General features: G+C 40.0%; 1 protein-coding gene across 1 annotated transcript; it reads right to left on the bottom strand.

The window, feature by feature from the left end:
- Positions 1 to 994: 994 nt before the first annotated feature.
- On the bottom strand, positions 995 to 15,958 carry LOC111874668 (waprin-Thr1). Its single transcript, XM_023870364.2, has 5 exons — positions 15,852 to 15,958; positions 6,259 to 6,333; positions 5,994 to 6,161; positions 3,044 to 3,139; positions 995 to 1,276 (listed from the first exon to the last, which is right to left on the bottom strand). The coding sequence occupies exons 1-4, from the start codon at positions 15,853 to 15,855 to the stop codon at positions 3,045 to 3,047; spliced, it is 342 nt and encodes a 113-aa protein (XP_023726132.1). The 5' UTR covers positions 15,856 to 15,958; the 3' UTR covers positions 995 to 1,276; position 3,044.
- Positions 15,959 to 18,123: the final 2,165 nt, after the last annotated feature.

Raw genomic sequence — 18,123 nt, forward strand, 5'->3', positions numbered from 1 at the left:
TATCGTCATTTATATATTGTAGGCTTCAAACCATGGGTTTTAAAGGCAGGTCATCGTGCCAATAGAATTCTCATATGCGTTTTTAAACACCCTGTATGTATATTCGTAAGTTTTTCATCCTGTTGTGCATGTCACTGCTATGTAAATATGTCCGTCGATCACAACAATTTTATACTTTTAATAAATAACTGACAGACCCAAATTATCGATAAAATCAGTTAGTTATATTAATGTGTTACTTTGCTACATGTTTCGGTCATTTACGACCATCATCAGGCTTTTATAAACAATAAAATGCATCTACGTTCATTACTGGACTGTGTGTCGCAATGCATCCATTGCTAATAGGCCTGTCATTTAAAAGTTTTTTTTACATGGAATTACAAAGTTTAAATGAAAATTAAAAATGAAAGAAGAAAAAGACTACCGCACTCCTCCCCACCCTCCCATACTGTACTATTCCTGGCATTACCTAACAAGAACTTCAGTCCATTCCCAACAACACAGTCACATACAACACATCAGCAGAACAACAAAACTACACCTCAATATGTAATTGTATAAATCAGTAATATATATGCAAAGTAAATATATATGATTGTAATCTACCCTACAATAACAACGCGCGAATTCCAGGTTCAGTAAACCAGGAAACAGTACCATAAACAAAATTTCAATACGCAAAATCTTACTATTACAGAACAAATAAGAACAGGACCAGCGAGCCCGCCACAGAACGTCAAAAATCATTAATTCACGCACACAAAAACTACTATAACACAACTACATGTACACAACATATTCTTATTTTGTCCAGACAAACCACCGAAAGAAGACAGCAGAACATCAATGTATATATATATATATATATATATATATANTAAATTACCGAAACATGTAGCAAAGTAACACATTAATAAAACTAACTGATTTTATCGATAATTTGACAATATCATTTATTTATTAAAAGTATGCAATTGTTGTGATTGACGACATACTTATATAGTAACCTTCATTTCTTGCATCTTATTACCCTGAAGTATTTCACTTAATGAGGAGCACTACATGTGACACATGACTTTATACGTGTAGTACTGATCACATGTGACTATCTAAAGAGGCGGTCATTAAGACGCTAGTAATCCCTCTGGATTCTGAACTTCCTTAATGAAGTAAAACTGAAGGACAAAATGCTGATTCTGAAGCTAATCATGAGGATGGCATATTTAGGTATCACGAAGCAAATGGAATTACCACTGTTGTTTACTTCTGCCACCTGAAACAAAGGTAGGTCTACAATTAAATTAAGAAACTATTTGTTCATTATAATATGTGGTGGTCATGCTGAAATGTACTCAATATAGAAGGCCATTAGAAGCCCTTCACGTTGCGGTAGTCTAGAACAAGAATCTTCTTTCTGTACTTAATTAGTACGAAGGAAATGTATATTTCTATGTAATCACAATCTGTTACAGAAGCAGTCTCACAGATACGAATAAATACGTTTATGAACATAAGACAGTCGTGAAAGATAAGTCAGCAGAGCGACAGGCTAAGGGCTGGACGGCCGGGGTTCGATTCCCGGCAGAGGTAAGAGATTTTTCTCTACTCCACAGAGTCCAGACCCACTCTGCGATCCATCCAGCCTCCTATGCAATGTGCATCGGGTTCCTTTTTCTCCGGGGTAAAGCGGCCTGGTTGTCAAGCTGACCATTCACCTCCCTCTGGTGCCGAAGTCAATAGTGGTGGAGCTATACCGCCACTCCCCCGTGTGTCTTTATAGCATAGTGCTTAATCAGTTACAAATAGGCACAACTTCATCCTTTTTTATAACTAGAAGATGTTAAGAAGCTAAAGACCTATACTGAAATTGGAAAATTTAAAACAAATTGAAGATTGTAAAGGTTCTGACGATTTTGTATAATACTCAGAAATACTGGAGGTTCGGACTGTCCATCGTCCGGTATTCTAGAAACTAGAAAACACAACATTTCGGAAGCTAGATCTGTTTCCGTCCTCAGGTGGGAGGGGAAGACACCTACTCTGTTGTGTCTGTAAATTTTACAGGGGTTGTCTAGTGATTGAGGTTAGCTTTTTCTAAGGAACCCAGTAGAGTAGGTGTCTTCCCCCCACCTGAGGACGGAAACAGATCCAGTTTCCGAAACGTTGTGTTTCCTAGTTGGCAGAACACCGGACGATAGATAAAGTCCAAAAACCCAGTATTTCTGAACTTGAAGATTTGTTCGTACGGAAGTGAAAGAGGAAACGGAAATGGTATGAAGGACGTAGTGACCGCAGTTGATAAGGCGTTGCCACAGAGTGGGAACATAATCGGACGTTACATAATTCAGATTCTTGACCAAAGCCAATACAAATATGAGTTTCTAGCAAAATCCCAGTTAAATATTTGCGAATGATAAGAACAACCACCACAATATCATGGGAATTATGAATCTGCATTATTGCAAACAGTTTGCGGGCGCATATGTGGCCTAGTGGTCAGCGTTCCTGGCTACAGATATAGAAGTTCGGCTTCGATTCCCGACGCCAGCAGATTTTCTGAGAAGTAGTGGGTCTGGAACGGGGTCCACTCAGCCTCGTGAAGATAATTGAGGAGCTACGAGTATTTCAAGGAAATAGCGGCTCCGGTCTAGAAAACCGAAATTAACGGCCGTGGGGATTCGTTGCGCTGACCACGCAACACTCTCTATCCGCTAAAGTAGGCACTAAACTTCGCCGACAAGCGGCGGTCGCTCGGTCGGTATGGTTCGCTTGCGTAGTGATATCACGGAGTTTGTTTTGTTTTGTTTTGTTTTGTTTACGACTATTATGTGCATGTTATGTCTTTTTCACGCTGTTGTGGTAGCTATGTATTTACGCAGGTGGTAGCTGATGTTGGGAAAAAAAAGCCGTCTAGATAGTAAAAATTTAAGTATAAGGGTTATAAAGAAAAGAAATAAGGGATGTAAGGTGAAGATAGGAAATAAATGTTTCCTTGTTGAGCTTCAAGGACTTTTCTACTAGTGATACGAAGTTCACTTACGTTAGCCACGTACGCATCGGTTCCTCTTGGTTTTAGTATCAAACACACATTTCTCCCCTGTGTGACACTTCACATTGTCACAATATGTAGATTTATCTGCAAAGAAGAGCAAACCACACTGTTTTACTAAATATGTTACCCTTTAAAAAAGAGATTCCAAAAACTACTTCCTTTTTAAGCAAAATATTCCCACATTTCATATGTAATATTATTTTCTATATATATTCAGTATGTTTTGTACGAGTATAACACTTGTTAACCAAATTTTTATTAAAATGAGAGGTAACAGGACTCGGTTTTTTTTACTTGCTAAAATTAGGTTTTGGTTGTGGGTAACTTTTGGACCTTCTTTTCTACAACGTTGTAATAAGGCCCTTAAAATGTGATGTACTTACTTACTTATGGAGCTGAGCCCTTTTTGAGGAGAAGCCAAATCTGCAGCTACTCAAGAATCTCCCAGCAGTTTATAGAACCTGAAGGTTCATTACCGTGTTGACAAGAGCCCTCCACTGGTCCCTATCCTGAGCCAGATCACGCCAACCCATACTATCCCATTCTATCTCTCTAAGATTCATTTTAATAATGTCCACCCACCTACGCCTTGGTCTTCTCAGTGGTGATGTACAGAATAATAAACAATCTACGGCAATTCTCAGGAGAAAATACTTTCGGCGCTGTTGAGTCCTGATGCTCCTACTTCTGGTTACGAAGTTTCCGAACATTTCAATGGACTAAGCTTTGGTCGACCTGCTCTATGTATCAGAGTCGCTAGTTTCGAAGGCCGGGATCACATGATTCTCCAGTATGATGAGGACACAACTATGATCATCTAACCCACTCAGACGCATGAGAGACAGGAGTTCCTCGACAGCCACCAGTGGATCAATAGCAGACAAAGATCGACTAGAAATCTGTTGAAATTTTTAGACAATAGATAGCATTCTTCTCACGAAAGTGGCTGTCGATGAAATTGGGTCACCTTCTTTTAGTTGAACACAAAGGAGCAATCTGCGAAGTGGAATCAACCTCTCAGCGGAATAAGTTTTATACAGGTTTCTCAGCAAGCAAATTCATGGCCACAATCATATGGGAGTTATAGAATATCATGTCCCCACTTCTCCAGAAACTTAAGACGCCTTTTGCAGAGTGAATCCACAGAAACAAATTTGGGAAGTATTGCATTCCTCATCCCAAAACTCGGAGGCTGAAGCTTCCTGGTGGGGAAAGGACTGATCGAGACCGAGCGCCAGTGCCTGTAGTTTGGCTGGAGTGGAGTCTGGGACTCAGTGTGTAGGAGGTCTTCATATAGATTGGTGTTTCAACTGTTGCTTTGGGATGCAGTAATGCTTGCAGCTATTGAAGCAGCACTCATGAATCCGCGAAAGTGACATGCAAATAGAGTCTGACAGAAGTATGAACTAGATTCCAACAAGCCTAAAATAAGTCTGACTTTGATGCTTAAAAAGGGAAAAGATCCTCCCCTTGCTTTTGCTTCCAGGATCCGTCACAGTTACAAGAAATACCTCGTGTGCTTTAACGTGGGCTTAAGTCCTAAGCAGCTGGACTCTTCTCCTTCTTAGTAACTCTCGTGTAACATGACCTGGGCTTGAAGTCCACAGGAGCTGGACTTTGCATCTTCCCGATAAACCTTCGGACAGGGGCGACGCTTCATCACATCCCTTACTAATGAAGCCATGGTCTGACTAATATTTTTAAAATTAATCCTTTTTCTATACTATTAATTATTATGTAATTTTTACCTGTCTTAATTAAATCAAAATAGTTGCTACAAGGCATATACAGAGGACGTGAAAGAAAATTGGGAGAAATGCGGCCTCATACAATCCTGAAGACTGAGGGAAGCAGTCACAAAACTGAAGGACATGATTAGGCTCAACGGTGTTAAAACTCTTATTTCGTTTAGACCATCGCCGTTTCGAAGATCTGGAATGCGTTACTTGCGTCCATATTTACAGAGAAGGCGATGAAAAAGTTACTTCGAGTGGTAGGGCAGGAATTATACTAGCAAGGGAAAATTACTCTTGTTTGTGAGGTAGCTGAAATCGAAGGAGATTTGTGGAAATATAATTTACACGCAATCAAGATATCTATAAAATTTTGACAGCCAGTTTCAGTGTTTCGCCGCTCGATTTTTTAAATAAAATTTCTTGTGAAACCAATGAGTGTTTTCATATACATATGTCTGTTCATACTTCTTGCTGACAATATTAACAGCCATATATTTGTATTCATTTATAAAATTTTAAGTGTATATAAATTACTGTATATATTTCGGAAAATAGAGATGTACCATCGGCCGTTTCTACAAACGTGGGCCAAATTTCTATGCAAAATGTTGTATTTTAGCGTCCTGTTGCACTGATTTTCATCCATGATACATATATAATGGCTGTCTTGTAGTGCACTCAATTTCGTATGTCGCTTCTTACTACATGTTTCGGCAACATAGTGCCATCTTCAGGTTTGTTATTTACGCTAAGCTAACTATTATTATAGTTGACGAATAATGTACTTTCTAAATAATTTTATGAAAGACACAAGATGGCAAACAATGCAACAGCTTAGCGTAAATAACGAACCTGAAGATGGCACTATGTTGCCGAAACGTGTAGTAAGAAGCGACATATGAAATTGAGTGCACTACAAGAAGGCCATTCTATGCAAACATTACAAACTGTAATCCGAGTAATCTTCACTGAGTTTTCTATCGAAGTAACTCATGTACATATAAATTTGTAAAATGAATTTTTCGAAATCCATAATCAACATTACTTTAAAAAAATGATACAACTATAAGAATTTCAGCTACTGAACTTTTAAACAAAATTTTAATACTCGTATTTTCAATGCCTTGACAATTTTAGCGCCCTGTGTCGGTGTGCCGTGAAATGAGAAAAGTTGAAAATCCCTGGTCTAGGGCTACACTTACTGTAGTCACGGGCTTCAGACCCATAAGAAATGAGACTCGACTCTGCGCATGAAGTAGATCCACACGCGTTCGGACAGCATTTCTTGTCGAAGGAACATTCATAGTCACTTTTGCATCTGTTGAAACAATTGGTTACTGTTCTGGCCATAGGACAGTATCCACTTTTGCCTGAAAATATTATAAATAAATCATGATTAAGATATGCAGATTTTGATCATGGTATCCGATTCTTAACAATTCCATGCACCTTCGCAGAGACTCTTACTTGCTTGGGATAAAACGTTCGAAGACAATACCAGAGTCACCAGGAACACTGTGATGAGGGCGATCATACTTTTTGCTACAAAAAAGAATAACTTGCATTAATACAGGAAATATTGGCCTATTTGCTCTTCCTATCTGACTTCCTGTATAAGATGGTTGGGGCATGTAGAAAGAATGGAAGATAATGCAATGCCAAAGAGAATGTTAAAAGGAATGCTATATACCAGAAGAAGAAAAGGAAGACCCAGGATGAGATGGCCAGACGATGTTGAGAACGACCTGAACAAGATGAAGGTGAAAGGATGGATAGAGAAGACGAGGAATAGAGAGTAGAGGAGACTTGTTGCAGAGGAAGCTAAGTCTCACCCAGGGCTGTAGTGCCGAGTGGTAGGTAGGTAGGTAAGTATGTGACTTCCTGTTGTTTTTCTCAGACATAACCAGGACGTGAAGATATCCAGGGGGAGCAGAGATATAGCTTCACGCATGTTTAACCCCTGTCAGGACTAGATTGAGGTGGGTGGCCAGCTTTAAGCCCAGCCCATTTATCCCTGGGGAGAGCGCCCCCGGTGACATTGAATGGAAGGTGGGTGGGCCCCAGAACCCATCTTGACTCTGTGGAGAAGCGAAAAATATCTTGTCTCAGCCGGGAATCCAAATTCGATTCCTTCCCTATCCAGCCCTAAGTCTTGTCGTTTACCCTCAAACGTCATACAAAATATGAAATGTTTTAGCCGTTGTAATGAAACTTATGAATAAATAATACAATGGGTTAGTTGTAGTTAGAGTGTTAGAAGACAGAGCACGCCTGAGAATACTTGGTCACCGTGGCTAGCAAATACTGTACGATATTAGAGAAGCAAAATGTTGATTTATTACAGCTGGAAGTTGATAGAACTTATTATGACATTGCCGAGACATAAAACATTTATTATTCATATTACCTTTTATGCCAAATTGATTTCTTGTATTAATAATTAAATTGAAATTTTACTCTTAGATCCCTTCTCAAGTTCAGGCTTTCAAAAAGACATTAATGGCTGCAGATATTGAAATTGTTGGACTTGTTGGTATACCTAATTCTGGTATACAGGACTGTTCCAAAATATTTGCACATGTACTGAAACTTATTCTTAACTTTAGTTCATCTCAGAATGACTCTTCTAGGTTTTGAAGGAAGCAGCTACAGTTAATGTTATTAAAAAGAGCAACGGCAAGAGCTGTTAACAATTATATACCTAAAGCTATTCCTAAGTTCTTGAATTCATTATGTATACTCACATTTCCCGTCTCTTAAAAGTTTAAGCCTAACTCTTCATAACATAGTTCTACCATTAATTCTCATAAATAAGTCACTTTCCTTGAATTTGTTTCCCCCTGGTTTTCTTCACAAGGTTCATCTGGTTTCTGATCATTTTGACTTGCGCACTGCTTTCACCTTGCTCCAGATGCATTGCTTTCCACAACCTTGATAATTGACTGTCCCCTGGACACTTGAATGGTTTCATGGTTACTTAAAGAACAGGTTAGGTTGTCTTGTGCGTGTTTTACAGTGTGCTGTCATCTAGTGTTAAGTTGTCAGGCTTACTTCTAGAACCAATTTTGGAGCCATCGTTTTTAATATTTCTACTAATGATTTTTATGATGTGATTAATCTCTTCAGTTGTCTCTTTGCTTATAGTATTAACATTTCTCGAGTTATTAAATCACCCAATGACTGTTAAGCTTTATAATCAGATGTTGACGGTGTGCGTGATTAGTATTCGGCTAATTTTAGGAAGCTTAACTTTAATTACAGTAGGGTTATTTTTTCACCAGGAAAACAAACATGCCTAATTATCAATATATTCCCGCGGATACGGTTAGCCCACAAGAATGAACGGTGTTTTCTATGTGGTCCTTGCCGAGGAGTTATCTTGGAGACAAGTGGGGAGAAGAGTTCAGTTCAGTTGATAGTTCTGCGCGGGAGATGCGAAGATAAAAACTGGGCGCGTGAAGCTGAAGAATCTCCAGCGTTAGAAGCTGCTGCCAGGGAACGGCTGATGAAGACACAGCAGGCTGGAACAGGCTTAGTTGTTGCTGTGATTATTTGCGAATTTTTTTAGATTAGCGGTGGCGTTGTAATTACTTGTACTTCCGAGTCGTGCGTATAAGTGGTCAATAAATTCATTATCCCAACCAAACCCCGTCTATAGTTACACCCCTAAATCGTATTTTTAATATTGCGAACTGACTGTTTTATAAATTTAGGCTTTCTATTTGTTGTAAATTTCATTTCATCGTGTTAATTTTGCTTTTATACGCCACGAAGTTATTGGGATTAATTGGCATTATAACCATTTTATCCTGAGCTACATATACATGTAGCTTACCGATGCTGTTCCTTGCTTTAGCCAAACATGAGGCTGAATATGATTCTTGGAAGTGTACGCTACTGCTGTCTTTAAACTTGGTTTCGTATGCAGAAAGTTTGCAACTCTCTGCTGCAATAGTTTCTTCATCACATCAAGTATCATCACGTCAAATTATTAGGGCGATTACGTCTTCAGACCCTACACACCAGGCGCAACACTTAGATGCTTTGATTTAGCGCCATTACTGATGTTTATTTAAAAAAAATCCTTCAGTGGCACTACAACTCGTTCTTCTCTCGGTATTAGTGTTCCACCTCTGAACGTACGTAACTTTCTGTGTTAAACTCTTCCTTCAGTCATTGTCCTTCAGCCACACGTGCTTCTCTTGCTAATGCAATTTGTAAACTCACATACGTGTACAGAATATCACATTAGTATACGCTATACTTCACAGTTACGTTTCTGGAGCATTCAATTAAGTAAAAAGCTTCATGCCAAAATATTACTTAGAAACCTTCCTTAAAAATTACAATCATCAAAAAATATCAGCTCCTATTGCCACATTCTCCCATTATGAAAAGCTGACATTCTGAGAGTTTTTTATTTGTGTCGCGTAGTGATCGTAGATGATCATTTAACGGGGTCCTTTGAGTTGATCTTCACGGCACCTGACGGTCTTAATGCGAGGAAGCATGCAAAGCGCATAACACTGATGGGAATATTCCAGCTTAGTGTGAAGCAGTCTAACCGATCCAACACGGAAATTCGTTGTTCATTTCTTGATTAGCGGACACGCATCTTGTGCTACGATTGTGCAACGAAGTGTTACGATTATATTTTATTTATGAAGGTCGCGGGTTCAAATCCCGATGAGGTCATTGGATTCTTTTCAGTTGACCTAATCCTACCAGCCGCACTAGGCCCTGGGGTTTACTCAGCCTATAATAGAAATGAGTACCAGGAATTAATTAAATAATTTTCCTGGGGAGTAAAGCGCGGCCGGCGCGTAAGGCTGCCAACCTTACCGCCATCTTTGAGCCGATTGTCTAGATAATGTGGGACCCTCAACGTCTCACAACCCTATGGGGCTTCAAGGGCCTGATACAGGGATAGCTTTACTTTTTTACTTTTTATTCTTTGTGGGGTGAGGGTGAGTCCACTTGGTACTGCGGCCACTACTGGCCTATTGTACCAGCCCCAAATGATAATGGTGATTGTGAAACAATTGGTGGAATGAAGATTGACAGGGAAACCCAAAGTACTCGAAGAAAACCTGCTCCAGTGCCATTTTGTCCCCCACAAATCCCACATGATCTGACCGGGCTCGAACTCGGGCTGCCGCGAAGGGAAGCCAGCGTCTAACAACCTGAGCTATGGCACGGCTTCATTTTTACTGATGCTCTTGGAAGATACAGAGAAAAATACTCTAATCGGAGAGCACAAATCGTCTTTTCTTTCTGCTGACCGCAGAATGCAAGAGACGGAATGCGACGTGTTCCACGTACAGTCCGTAATGTACAGATTGAAGAGGAGATGCTCGAAGTCATTAAAGGACAGCGTACGATAAGTAACAGTGTCTTGCGGCGTGTACAAATGCTTCTATACAACGCATATTACAAGAACAGCATTATTTGTTCTTATCACTTTCAGATTGTTCGAGTGTTAGTACCATGCGATACGCCTGAACACGTGCATTGTTACTGGATTCTGCAGCAGTCAGCCGAAGACCCTACGTTTACACCAAAGGTTTTATTCGCGGACTGCTTCATGCTTCACTAGGACCGAGAGAGCAAACGTGTGGTCAGATGATTCGGTCTCATCGTCAGCAATAACAGTTTTCCATCAACTTGTTGGTTGGAATTTTAGGTAACTGCCTCATAGATCCTCCATATTTTACAGGTACGAGTTGGTGGTCGTGGTTATCTGAATTTTCTTCGAAAGTATTTAATTCGACTATTGGAAGATGTGCCTAATACGCGTTTTCGTACGAGATTTCGGCACGAGGGTGCTCTAACACATTACAGTTATGAAGTGTGTCAGTGGTTGTCGCAGAAATGCCCTTGCCTTCGGATTGGTCGTGGACTCGATGCTCAGGCTTCTTGTCCTGCACTGTCTCCTGGATTGAATCCTATGTGGAACCTCGCTTAACGAGCACCTCTCATAACGAGTAATTCGCATAACGAGCAAAACAAATTGCCCCCCCCCCAAAGACTCGCTTAAAGGAGCGACGTTTCGCATAACGAGTGACGAGAGGGGAAGTCCCGGATTGTGCGCTTGCTACATCAGTCTGTGTTTAGCACTCGTTCCCCTAGCATCTTAGTGTCGCTTGTGATCACACATTTTTCCAAACTTGTGTTCAGACATATTATTTGTGATTCTTTTTGTGTAAAGTTTAATAACCCTTGCAAAAATGTTCCCGAAGAAAAAGCCGCAAAAAGACAGCCATAAGAGAATAAAAATAACCGTAGAAATGAAACGTAAAATCATTGAAAAGCGAGAACGAGGTGTGAGCGTGGCTGCTCTAGCATGCACATACAGTCGGTCTACATCAGCCGAGTAAAACATGCGGCTTGCGGGCCGCATGCTGCTCCCATAGCCACAAAGTGCGTCCCCTCAACTTTTAGAGCTAATTGATATTAAAATCAATATTAAAATTTCAGTAGAAATATTTTTTTGTAAAGACAATTTTCCAAGAGACCAGAAGACAAGAAGTCTCACGCAGACATAAATTAGCAGGCTGCAGGAAATTCAATGTTTTGCTATTTCTAACATAATTTCTTGTGTAATCTTTCTTTTTAGATATTGAAAAGTTGTTTGATACTTGTCAAAAATGGCATTCGCTTGCTTTTTAAAACTGTAAGATATGTGACTTTAGGTAATTATATTGAAATTNTTGAGAAGCATCACCCTAATAAGGCAGTGGCGATGCGCGCTACAAACTTATTTAATGATAATGCTGTGTCGCATTTTCACCAAATTTTGAAGCGACGGCAAAAACAAATGTCTCTAGACAGCTTTGTAGTAAAAAAGAATTAGATATGTATCATAAATAATAAACTAATTATTTCGATTTTTTTTTTTTGTTTTCTGCAAATCGAATTCGCATTCGAGGTTGGTTTATTCCGCATAGAAGAAAAGATGAAGATGATTCACTCCCCTTAACAATGTATATATATTTTTCTTCGAATAAACGTTATACATTATTTTTTTCTTAGTATTTTTTTTTCGGCATGGAACGCATTATTGTATTTTACATTAATTTATATGGGAAAAACTGTTTCGCTTAACGAGTGTTTCGCATTACGAGTAAGATTCCGGACCAAATTATGCTCGTTAAGCGAGGTTCCACTGTATATTGTTCTTTGTGATGGGATATATGAATACCAAGGTCTCTGTCAGTACAGTCCTTACTACAGAGAAGCGGTGACGTCCAATTCAACAATTTTGCAAGGGAACTGAAGAAGACCTTATACCCGGACTCTTCGAAACTTTGCGATTTTCTTTTTCACGCAGAGCTACGTTGTGTGCCCGTGAACATGAAGATCATTTCGAGCACGTCTTGTTAAAAAGTAAAAATAAAGAGATCATTACTAGCTGTTTCCTTCTTATACAAAAACCTTAATCTCAGTAAGTTATTTAGAGAGTAACCATGAAAGTTGGCCGCGTCATAGCTCAAGCGGTTAGCCGCGATTTTCCACAACGGCGGCCCGGCTTCGATCCCAGGGTCTGGTCAAGTGGGATTTGTGGTGGACAAAGTGGCACTGTGGCGGGTTTTCTCCGATTACTTAGGTTTCCCCTGCCAATCTTTATTCCACCAAATTTCCCATCATAATCACCCGGGGCAGGCTACAATAGGCCAATAAGTGGCCGCCGTGCCGAGAGGACCCAGTTGGACTCCACCCCCCACTAAACGAATTAAAAAAGAACCCATGGAAGTTGAAATTAGAACAGTTGTAACGACTTAAGGAAGGTCCTCAGGATACAAATTCATACGAAATTTTCTGCTTATTTTGATAACCAGAAACCACCTTGTAAAATATAACATGTAATAAAGAGATATTATTTACTTTAAGAGAACTATAATTTGAATGAATGAAATTATATTGGTTTTGTTTGTTTCTTTGTTGTTGCTTCCGTATTCGTTCTGCCTCTCTAAGTGAAACAGGCTGTTAAGTAAGCACGTAAATTCTCAAAGAAAGGTATTATTATTATTATTATTATTGGGGCACGCGGTAGCGTAGTTGGTTGAGGGGCTATGCTACAAGCCGGAAGATCGCGGGTTCAAGTCCCGATGAGGTCATTGTATATTTTTCAATTGACCTAATCCTTTCAGCCGCACTATGGCCCTGGGGTCGACTCAGCCTCTAACAGAAATGAGTACCAGGAATTAATTAAATAATTTTCCTGAGGAGTAAAGCGCGGCCGGCGCGTAAGGCTGACAACCTTACCGCCTTCTGTGAGCCGATTGTCTAGATAAGGTGGGACCCTCAACGTCTTAAAACTTTATGGGCCTTCACGGCCTGTTACAGGAATAGCTTTACTTTTGATTTTACTTTATTATTATTATTATTATTATTATTATTATTATTATTGTATAAGGCCAATTATACACTGTGCTAAGTCTGTAATTGGCCTTGCGGCTGTTGACTTGGCACATAAATAATAAAGAATTGAATTGAATTGAATTATTATTATTATTAGACACAATAGACCACTGTGGTCGCGGTGCAAAGGCCAAGAAGGCCTACCCCTTATACATTCATTATTATTATTACTATTATTTCTGTTGTTTATGCAACAGTCACATTTGCCTTTGAACCCGTTCGTACTAAGAGTTACTGCGGTAGTCAAGTATTCATATTGACCTTAATCAGTCGAGGTACGTTCCTGGCAGAGACGCGCACTGCACGTAGTGCTGAAGAACCTCCACCGATACATGTTGCATGATAGGTGACATATGAGCTCTTTATTAGCGTTAAAAGTACAGCTGTTCTGTACTGCTGTTTTACCGCGGTATTCATTAACCTTTATTTTCGAAGTTAACACAATGGAAGATCTTATTTTCTTTATCCATCCATATGTTGTTTTACGTGTTCTCTGCATTCTGTTTATAAGTGAACACAATGGGAGTTACGTTCCTGTCCATCAGCATGTATCATCTCCCAAACCACTGGGTGGATAATGGTAACATTTGATATGTAAAGTGAAAACTGAAAGTTTTGAGCAATTTATTTTTGGCCATGCTGGGCAATTAAAATTGACACTACATACAAGTAACTAACTCCAGGAAACAAAGTCCTTCTCCAGACGTTAAGCAGTCGAAATGTAAAATTTTTGTTAGACAGCCTATACCAAGAGAAATTCACATGGATTTTGGCCGCTAAAATAATGCTGAAATAAATAGTTTGTCATATTATTTGCCACGACTGTCACTCAGCCAGTCAAGAAATTTACAGCCGAAGTTTCGTTAACATGTTCACATGAAAATGCCAGCGGCCTCCGTCCTGAGCCAGATTAACCAGTCTATATCTCCCCACCTCGTTTCTGTCAGATCAGTTTTAAGAGGGAATATTATTTTTATATTTACGTGGAAATCTCCTAAGCTGTTTCTTCCTTTCGGGGTTTCCGATTAAAATTTATATGCATTTCTCATTTTTCCCATGCGTGCTACGTGACAATTTAATTTAAGAATGTATTAAATAATTTTCCTGGGGAGTAAAGCACGGCCGGAGCGTAAGACTGACAACCTTGCCGCCATCTTTCAGCCGATTGTCGAGATGATGTGGGAACCTCAACGTCTCACAACCCTATGGACCTTCATGGCCAGTTACAGGGATACCTTTACTTTTTTACTATACACAGTGCATACACTACATACTCGTGCACATAAGATACAGTATTTCGTTGGTAGTAGAAATATTGGTATTAAGAAATTGTTAGTTAAGGTCGACTAAGGCCGCGCCATAGCTCAAGCGGTTAGTCGCTGGCTTCCCACCGTGGCGGCCAGGGTTCGATCCCGGGTCTGGTAAAGTGGGATTTGTGGTGGACAAAGTGGCGCTGGGGTGGGTTTTCTCCGAGTACTTCTTCCACAAAATTCACCATCATCATAGTCACCCGGGGCAGGCTACAATAGGCCAATCAGTGGCCGCCGTGCCGAGTGGACCCAGTTGGAATCCACCCGCCACTAAGCGAATTAATTAATTAATTAAGTTCGACTAATTAAAGCAGTAGAAATAAAGAAGGAGCAAATCTATGTCTGGACTATCTGTTGACGTCACTGTTTTCAAAACATAGACACAGAGGGCATTGATTATTAATTATAAATGAAATCGCAAAGAACAAATTCGGAAATTGTGTGTAGAGGTAGAGCTATTCCGAAATGGAGTATCGAAATTATGTGCGTCATAATTCAAATCACGAAGTTAAATCCAGTATCGCCCTTGCCCCAATTCGCCACTGCTTTACGGGCTAATGCAGACTGAGCACCCGAAGCAATAGAGAATCCAGTGCAAGGCCACTGCAATTAACCGCATCGAGCAAGGAACTGTACGATTGGTAACAACTATGGAGGCGTTGCGCAACTGAAATAAGTATCCAAAGAACTCACTGCTGATGTGGTGCATTTTAGTGAACCGAAGGATTACGGACACAGCTCGTGATTTTTAATGCACACCGCTATACTAATAGATGTATTTGACATGTCACAGTTCAATTAGATTATCTGTTATCAGCAGCGCACGAAAACAAATCGAAAATACACACATGTAGATTTCCATTTTTCTAGAAACATGCTCTAATAGAATATGCAATTTACATGGCGATATAATATAAATACATCAGTAACAGTATGAGTTAATCATGAAATGAATGTGGTCGAATTCTTCTGAAATGTAAATGTATCGACAGGTTCTTATATTACTGATCAAGACTACGGTTCAGAAAAATTTTGGCAACGATGGGTAGAGGGGGTGATTCACTGCTGGAAATTCACACGTTAATACACGTATTTAGTCAGATATACCAGTACGTTTAAAAATGATTCAATTTTTCCAAAATGCGTTCCAGTTTCTCCCAGTAGTAGACTCATTTTACGAGTCTCCTCCGCGCTTTAAACTTAAATATTTTCTAGAATAGCACACCTCTACACCATTCCTTCAGTGCCTTATAGAATTTGTAGCACACCTCTACACCATTCCTTCAGTGCCTTATAGAATTTGTAGCGATATAAGAATCAGTACTGTACCCATTTCTTTCAGACGTGAAACTCCGCGGAGAGCAGTCCTGCTCGGTCCTGCTGGTTTCTGAGCTGTCGCGGCGGGTGCTGTGAGATGTTTATATAACCTAACCAAGGCGAATGGTTGCGTGGCGAGAAGGTGAACTAACACATGCAGAGGACGCGATGATCTATCTGCATAAAACACTGAGTAAAAGAGTACACGTACAGTCACTTCTGCATCCAGAGGATCCTCGAGTAGATAGACTGAATCGGCAACTGCGCTAAGCAATTTGCACTTATAGCATATAGGGGTCTCGTGTTTATCATATTAAGTGATCAAATAGAATGATAAATACATAACTGATCATGAATCACAGTTTCGAGAAGTTACCGTATATATACAGAGTGTAAATAAATATATGTTACAACGCTATGTGGTTGGTGGATAGATGGGTTCAATGTGATCATATTTTGTTAATACAATCATGTCCGGAAACGCTTTGTTTCCGCGTTAGGGCCTCTGAAATGTGAAGGAGGACGCTTTTACCTCTTGCATCTGTGGCTTACTGGTAACATATACCTAACATTGGCCGCGCCATAGCTCAAGCGGATAGTCGCTGGTTTCTCACCGCGGCGGTCCGGGTTCGATCCCGGATCTGGTCAAGTAGGATTTGTGGTGGACAAAGTGGCGCTGGGGCAGGTTTTTTCCCAGGACTTCGGTTTCCCCTGCCAATCTTCATTCCACCAATTGCTCCACAATCACCCTCACCTATCATCTGGGGCTGGTACAATAGGCCAGAAGTGGCCGCAGTACAAGGGACTTAGTCCCACCCCACTAGCAATAAAAAAATACCTACCATTTCTCCAAGAGAGCTAACCAGAGCTGCTGGAAGCGATGCCTTTGGAAGCCCATCGTGAAATGTGGTTCCAGAATGATGGCGCCCCAGCACACTGCACTAATGCTGTCCGTGAGTATTTGAATGAAACCTTTGGCAAGAGATGGATTGGACGTGGAGACCCAATAACCTGACCCCCTCACTACCCAGACTCCACGTACTTTTCTAGAAATTAACTTGGAAGGGCCGATGAAAATTCTGACGCACTCAACAGTGCCTCCTGCCCTTTAACCGGAGGAAGGAAACAGATCCAGTTTCCGAAACACTGTGTTCTTTAGAATAACAGACGGTGGACAAAGTCCGAAACTAAGTCATCCCGCCTATAATAATTTTCAAAATCTGACAGCAGTGACACAATCTTCCATGTCACGTCACTTACTAAAATGCCAAGTAAAGTAAATAAAGTAAAGCTATCCATGTACCAGGCCGTGAAGGCCCATGGGGTTGTGAGACGTTGAAGGATGCCAAGTTCTTCAGCCAATTCGCAGCCTGATGTATTGTCAGTTTCTATATTTAAGCACTACATACGAAGTGGTGTGGAAGATAAAATGTTCATGAAAATTATAAATAAAATTACATTTTTATAGAAAGACTATTTTGCGTCCCATTTAATATTTTTCGGAACAACGGAGCTCCTCATTCAAAAACGGGAAGTCTTATCGCCATATATAAGAGTTATTTCACTTGTAAATGTTACAGTTTGTTACAAAGCAAACGTGCATTTCGTTCTTGAGTGCTCAATGTATAAAGCCAGTCCCCTCCCAGAATTATTATGATAATCCATGTGTAGGCCTATAGATTGGCGTTCTTTCTAGCAACAGATTTAACCGATGAAAACCAAGCAAAAGAACATAGGGGTAATGTTGTTCCTTTGCCTATCAGACCACGAAATCGTAGGGGAGCGCGTAGGTAAAACTCCACACAGTCTAGTCTTTGTGCTAGATGGAGTAAGCTTCACGCTTTGGAAGAAAACTTACATGCTTCAATTTTATAATGTAATTAATAATTATATAACATGGTAGCTTAGCAGTTTAAATTTATTGATTGACTGATACTTCATATAGGAATTTGTTTAGAAGCTCATGGATATTGCTAAAACACTGAATATATTGTGAAATGAAACTCTGATACAAGGTAACGATATAATTATAAATGATTTTTTTCCCCTTGGCACTACAGCCCCAGTGGGCCTATGCCTACCTCCACAAACTCCGTTCACTTCGTTTTTTTTAGATATTACACATTCGGTAGGACTCCTTGGGCAGGTGATCAGCTCGTCGCAAGGCCTCTAAATGAAAGTTTGAAAAAGATTAAAAATGTAACACTTGTAAGAACAATAGTAAACTGACATGGGGTTCGTGATGGAATTAAGAGCAGAGAAATTAAAGAAAATACATTCAAAT

Source organism: Cryptotermes secundus, unplaced genomic scaffold (genome assembly GCF_002891405.2).
Source record: "Cryptotermes secundus unplaced genomic scaffold, Csec_1.0 scaffold56, whole genome shotgun sequence".
Taxonomy (NCBI): Eukaryota; Metazoa; Arthropoda; class Insecta; order Blattodea; family Kalotermitidae; genus Cryptotermes; species Cryptotermes secundus.